Here is a 6,417-nt window from a genome sequence, read left to right as displayed (position 1 = left end):
TCTCAGTGTGGAGCCATCACCCCTTGTCCTGTCACCCCGTGCTCTGTAAATAGTCCCTCTCCACTAAACACAGACAAGTTTCCCTTCAGCTGATGGTCTGAACTGGTGAAAAGGCAGGAGGGAAAGGAGAAACCATTAAACCCACGGAAAAAAAAGCAAACCACAGCCCTTTCTCGCCCCTAATTCTAGATGTTGGCTAATGCTTGAACCTCACCTCCCTGCAGAGTATTTAAACTTCTTTGCTTGTGATTGTGCTGACATGAAAATTAATGAAGCACCGTCTCCCGGCTTAAAAGCATTTTGGTTGGCATTATAATTGCCAGCTACAGCTCCTCCATTACAATCCTCTGCACGAAACATTAGAAAGCCCTAATGGGTTTATCCAGGCTTGGCACAGAGCAGCTCCTTACCTGCAGCTGCCTGGAAAAATAAAGGAGATGGTTTGATAATTCCCTAGCTGGAAACACTAAACACTCGGATATACAGTGCCCAAAATTTTAGTTACAGCTCGAATGTTTCTGCTGGATACACACAGAGGGTTGGGGCACTGAGAGGATGCATTAACTTAAATACTCTCTGTGCTGCCTGAGATTGTTCCCCTCCAGAGAAGGGTTTACAGTCAGTGCTTTGAGAGGCATCTCTGCTGGGTCTTAAAACTGGCCTTTCCCTTCCACAATTCCCAGACACAGCTCTGCTGGGAAATGCCTCAGAGGAACACATCTGAGGCCACAAGAAATCGGGAAAAAGCTTTTCTTTTTCAGAGTTCTCAGGCTTTGGGGCCTTCCCAGGGGCCAGTGACACCGTGACATCACTGCAAGGCACTCCCTGGTCCCCAGCTGGAGCCTTCCCTGGGCTGTGATTCTGTGATTTCCAGCTTTTCCAGCATTACTTGCCCTGCTTTCATCACCCAGTGTCACCCAGACCCCCTTCCAGCCTTTGAAGCCCAGAGCTGACCTGACACATCTGCTGCCTTCCCAGCAGACACAGGACACTTGGATTTGGCCCCATATCCTGAAGGCAGAGGAGATCAAGCTGATCCACGTGTTTTTAATCAAAAACTTCAATCTGGGGAGGCTGGTTTGGGTCTGTGTCTTCTGAGAACCTCATTAAAAGGTTGGGAGCAGCAGGATTGTTAAATTCCACTACCCTTATCCCTTGTCAGGAAAATATTCTGGTTTATCTTGAATTTTTCTCTTCACATAAAAAAGTTCACTGTGCAGTTCTGCCTTTAAAACCACATCAAATGCATTTCTACAGAAAACTCAACCCCCTGCCCTCTGTTTTCCTGTGAGCAGAGTTAACCTGCTGTCACCCTGTCCCCAGTCCCTCCAGGAAAGTGGCCCTCAGATGGGAAAGAAACGTTCTGGAATGCTCTGAGGTGGTGCCTGACAGCAGAGGTGTGGGCTGAGAGGGACCTTCCTGCTGAAAAGCAACCCCAAACCAGACATGGTGACTCCCCATCCCACCTGCACGGGGTGTGTCCTGCTGCAGGGCTGTGTCCTCCATGGAGCAATCCCTCTGCAGAGCCTGGCAGCTGTTCCCAGGGACCATCCAGGCACTGCTAAGCCGAGGTTTAGGCCTGAGCTCAAGCCTGCCATGGCTCCGTGGTGCATTTCTGTGTGTGCAGGTTTGGACAGATGCCACAGAACCCTCAATGCACAGCAGCACAGGGGACACCACAGACAGCAGACAGGACACAGAGACAGGGTGCCAGGCAGACAGCGAGCCCAGATGGACAAGTGTTCTCAGATTTGTGGGCTATGCTGGATTTTACTCCTGTTAACAGCCCTAATTGTTCCTTCTCTTGTGGTCTCTCGAATGCTAGAAACGGTGACTGAATTAAAAGCAGGGCTCTCTCTCAGGCTTCCCACGTGGGCTCCTGGCTCCTCCACTGCTTTGCTGTGCCCATCCTGCCCCGTGGCCTCACCTGCAGCTCCATAGGGTGACACACAGAGAGCTGGGACACATGGAAGCAGTGGAAGCTGCCACCCCACCCCTGCACACACACACACACACACATCCCAAAGAGACTCTGCCACGCACGGCACCAAGCACAGCTCACATCTTTCTGAGTCTGCCACGGGTTTTCAGCAAATCCATCATCTTCTGATTTACCCAGGAGGTGAAAACTCCTCCCATTGAAATGACAAAAGAAAAAAAAGAAATCCATTCAAATGCCAATAGCAATCTTCCAAAATGCATATCAGAGATTTGATTTCACCTTGTTAACTGCTCGAATTCGGGTGCCAAGCTGTCCTTGCTGAACAGAGGCAGGTAGAGCCAGACAATCTAAGGGAACCTTCTGGAAGCCCAGCACATGGCCAAATGTTTTGCCTCTCAGTTGCTATATTGCCTTGATCACCTTCCAGAAATCTGTCCTCCTCCCTGTGTGCTCTCAGTGAAATGTTACAACTCCTCTGTGCAGTGCCTGGGTCTGCACTCCAAAATATCTCCTCCACTCTATCCTTGGAGACAGCTGGATAAAGAGGGGCAATGTCACAGTGTCCATCACTTTGACAGGGCTCTTTTTGATGTCTAAACAGCAAGTCACAGCCAGGCTTTGAATAAGATTTACTTCCTAGTCAGTAACAGCAACTAGCTGTGGCTAAGCTGTGCCTCCTTACCTGTGCCATGGTCTGTTTTCTCTAAGGATGCATAATGTTCTCTGGAAATAGCTTTTTTTTTTTTAAATTTCATATAAACTTCGAGTTTATCTGAATGTCTTCTCTCAGCACATTGGAGTAGAAATTCTGCACCAAGAAACTCTGGCAGCCTGAAGCTGATTTCCCTTATTGTGCTGGGAATGCTGCCTTCAGCATTCCCACCCTCGAGCTCAAAAACCAAAAGGGGAAATGAAGTTGCATTTGAACTCTTCTAAATCTCTGCAGAGATTCAGTGTCTGTTTGCAGCTGGCTAGTTTGAGCTGGGCTTCATTTTAACCCTCAGCTACTTAACTCACAAAAACAAAATGGGCTTGGCCTTCACCCTGGTGTCAGGTCAGCCTGTGGAGACCACGGTGCAGACATTTGGTCTCCCATGGCTCTGATAAAGAGCAGGGGATACAGGGATACAGCAGCCTGACTCCAGCCTGGATGGATGGAAGGAATGGCATGGGGTTTCTCCTAGCAAAGCCTGTGCCCACTGTGTCCTTCGAGCTGGGCTAAAGGCTATTTTCCCAGCTGAAAATGGATACCTATGGCTTGGTGTCTGGGAGACGACTGGCCATTTGTCACAATATTAGGTCCTTCCAGGAGATTACACAGGCAGGCAAAGGGACACAGCACTGCTGTGGCAAACAGGGCCTGAAGCACTCCAGTCTGATCCCAGCCTAAGCTCATCTCTGATCACAGTGGGCATGTTCCATCACTTACTCCCCAAAAATGCTTGCCAGCATCTAATGCAGGTTATCGCTGCTCGCTAAACTTCTGGGAAGTTGGTGTGGCTGTTTTCCTGGCAGTTTTCCTGGAAACACCCACCAGGCAGCTTGTCCTAGGTGGAAGCTGCCAAGGAGCAGCAGAGGTGAGGATTAATCCAGGTTTGGGTCAGGAAAGGAGCACAGGCTCAGGTGTTTTTCTGGTCTGGTTTGATGGTCCCTGATGGATTCATGAGAAGCAGATTTTGGCTCCAGGCCTTTTGTGGCACCCTAATAGCCCCTGCAGGGCAGTGTTTCCATGGAGACTCCTTGCAAGGCCAAGGTGGGTCCCAGCACACTGCTCAGCAGGGAAGGGCCACCCCAGCCTGCAACGGGACGAGCATCTCTTGTAATGGACATTTTCCAGAGGAGAATTCCCCGGCCAGCCCCATCCTGGGGCTCCTCTCCTCTCCCCGGGTGTGTCCATGCCCCCATGCAGGTCCGTGGCATGCGGGGCCATGCGCCAGGACTCTAAAAAAAGCATCACAACTATTTTGTCTAAGAAAAGAACTAAGAAATCAAACCACCACCACCACCATCCTCGGATGCAAGCGGCACGTTAAGCCACGGGGAGCCCCCGGAGAGGCCTCCAGGCACACGGGGAGCTCACTCCCCACATCCCTTGGACACACCGAGGTGCTTGGGACACCCCAGCCTTGCAGAGAGGGACAGAGGACTCTGCCTGGAGGAGGATTTTCCCCCCAGCCAGGTAAACAGGTAATACTTCCCACCAGGCTCGTCCAGGACGGCTCCAGGGCGTCGGCAACCCGAGGCTTAAGGCACCGCCAAAGAGGCAACGAAGCAAAAAAACAACCTCTCGAATCCCGTGGAAAACAAAACCGAAGGGAAAAACGAAAAAGATCTGGCTTTGGGAGCAGGCAGGGCTCAGAAAGATTTTGGTTTGTAAGGCAGTCTACCGACCAGACAGGTACATCTCCTTACTCCTGCGCTTTTTCTCCAGGCGTCGGAGCCGCTTCTCCTCCCGCCGCCGCGCCTCCTCCGCCTCCTGGTGCTGCCGGCACTTGTGGAAGTTCTCCACCACCACCCCCACAAACATGTTGAGCACGAAGAAGCTGACGATGAGCAGGAAGGAGATGAAGTAGAGAAGCATCCAAGGGTTATGGTTCTGGATGGGCTGGCGGGGAGTTAAAAGACAAAGGGAGAAGTGGCACAGACGAGATGTGTTAAGGCAGGGCTTTGGGTGCTCTGCAGCAACAAGACAGGACAGTTGTTTACTGTGGACTGGGAGGAGATTTTTCCCAAAACAGTTGCCTCTCCTTCACCTTCTCCCTGACTGAAATGCCAGTTTTGGTGTAAAACCCGCCCTAAGTTGGCTTACAGGATTTAATCATTTTGGCATTTATATCATACAGCTAAAGATAAACCTCAGTGGATGTGCATCATCCCACCAGCAGGATCTTTTTAGCTAAAGATAGGCTCCACATTTCTTTTCTTATTTGAGATGTGGGCTCATGTTTCTCAGTTGTTCTGAGATCTTCAGAAGCCGGGGAAAATTAAGTACAAAGTGTTACTGTAGCTACTATGGGGTGCTAATGGGAGACTTGTGACTTTCCTTAGAAAATGCCACATAACACACCAACTGAAGGTCTCCTTCACAACATTCCTGGTTGTTTCCCATCCTCGAGTACCCTCATCCTCATTAAAAGCCCCGTCAGTGCTTGCTTGTACTACATGGGGAGCTGTAAAAGCAACTTGGTGGAGAATGGAAAACTCTGACAGCTCAGTGAGCAGTCAGGACCTCAAAGGTCCTGTAACTCTGCTCTGTCCTGGGACTTCAAAAACGCTGGAGTCACCCAAGGCATGAGACTTGTGAGAGCAACCCCCTGCCCTCTGCAGTACCTGTTGGTCGATGCCCACGGCGTCCAACCCGTCGTACATGATGTTCACCCACCCGTCCTTGGAGGAGAGGACAAACAGGGACATGAGGGCCTGCAAGAAGACAGAAGACATCGGTCTTGCCTTTTTAGTCCCCAGAAAAGAACCCAGAACCAGACAATCCTCGTCAAAACCAGACCACAGCTCATAACACATCACCTGGCCTGGAGCTGATGGACAAGTGCAACAGCTTTTGTTTTACCCTAAACCTGGTTTAAAAGCGAGCAAATGAGGTTGTTACTGCTCCTTTTCCCTCACATATAGGCTGACTTTTGCTCAGACACATCAGGTTTTCTGGTCATCAAAGCATGATTAAAAATCAGGATTTCAGGCTGGCCCAACATCACGCAGTTTCAAAAAGCAATGATATATCCCAGCTCCTACTATGGGCTGACTTGCTTTTCAGCCAGTAGAAAGCACTTTTTTTTTTCATTTTCGAACTTAACAGCTAGAAATCAAGGGACTACAAGGGACAGTTGGGGTCCATACATGAGAGACTGCATCCCAAAGCAGTAGCTTTTGTTTATAGGAGACAACACTCTCCTATAAACAAGGAATTGTGTAACTCTAGGAAGACTCTCTCCAAGAGATCAAGAGGTGACATGATTCATTTTTACCCATAGAATTATTTATCCAGAGAACACCCCCAGAAAATTTTACTCATAGAATCGTCTGGGGTGGAAAAGAGCTCTAAAAGTCATCGTGTCCAACCATTAACCCAGATGAATATTGAAGTAATTCCTGGAAACTTCCTGTGATGGAGGTTCCAACACCTTCCTCCAGCAGCACATTTTAAGTGTTCATTGATTAAAAGCTGGTACAGAAATCCCTGCAATGAAGGACTTTACCTGCCCCAAGTTGTCGAAGTTGTACTTGCGCCGGACCCATTTGTAGCGAGCGTTGGTGCAGTCGGTCTTCGTGGTGATGTTTTTGACATCAGGACCATCACAGTAGTAGAACTTCCCTTTAAAGAGCTGCATTTGAGAAGTACAAAGAAAAGAAAAAAAAAACACACCAAAAAAAGCAACTTTGAAAAAAGTCTGTTCTCTGATTTGTCTTTCTTTCCCTGAGAAGAGTTGGTTGCCAAGTGGGAATTCCTCTCCTTTCCT

At 49.2% G+C, this 6,417-nt stretch overlaps 1 protein-coding gene across 3 annotated transcripts in view; it reads right to left on the bottom strand.

Annotated features, from left to right (window-relative positions):
• CACNA1H (calcium voltage-gated channel subunit alpha1 H) overlaps positions 1-6,417 on the bottom strand; it is a 151,348-nt gene that overhangs the window by 27,705 nt on the left and 117,226 nt on the right. For 2 of the 3 annotated variants that reach the window (XM_017823054.1, XM_017823053.1), the window contains exons 23-25: positions 6,157-6,282; positions 5,273-5,362; positions 4,334-4,547 (exon numbers count right to left, since the gene is read on the bottom strand). In XM_017823054.1, the coding sequence (XP_017678543.1) occupies positions 4,334-4,547; positions 5,273-5,362; positions 6,157-6,282 (430 nt within the window). The remainder of the gene's footprint in view (positions 1-4,333; positions 4,548-5,272; positions 5,363-6,156; positions 6,283-6,417) is intronic. The other variant, XM_017823055.1, reaches the window with a different exon arrangement.

Source organism: Lepidothrix coronata, unplaced genomic scaffold, assembly GCF_001604755.1.
Source record: "Lepidothrix coronata isolate B3197 unplaced genomic scaffold, Lepidothrix_coronata-1.0 Scaffold101, whole genome shotgun sequence".
Classification (NCBI taxonomy): Eukaryota; Metazoa; Chordata; class Aves; order Passeriformes; family Pipridae; genus Lepidothrix; species Lepidothrix coronata.
This window is presented reverse-complemented; position numbering and strand designations above follow the sequence as displayed.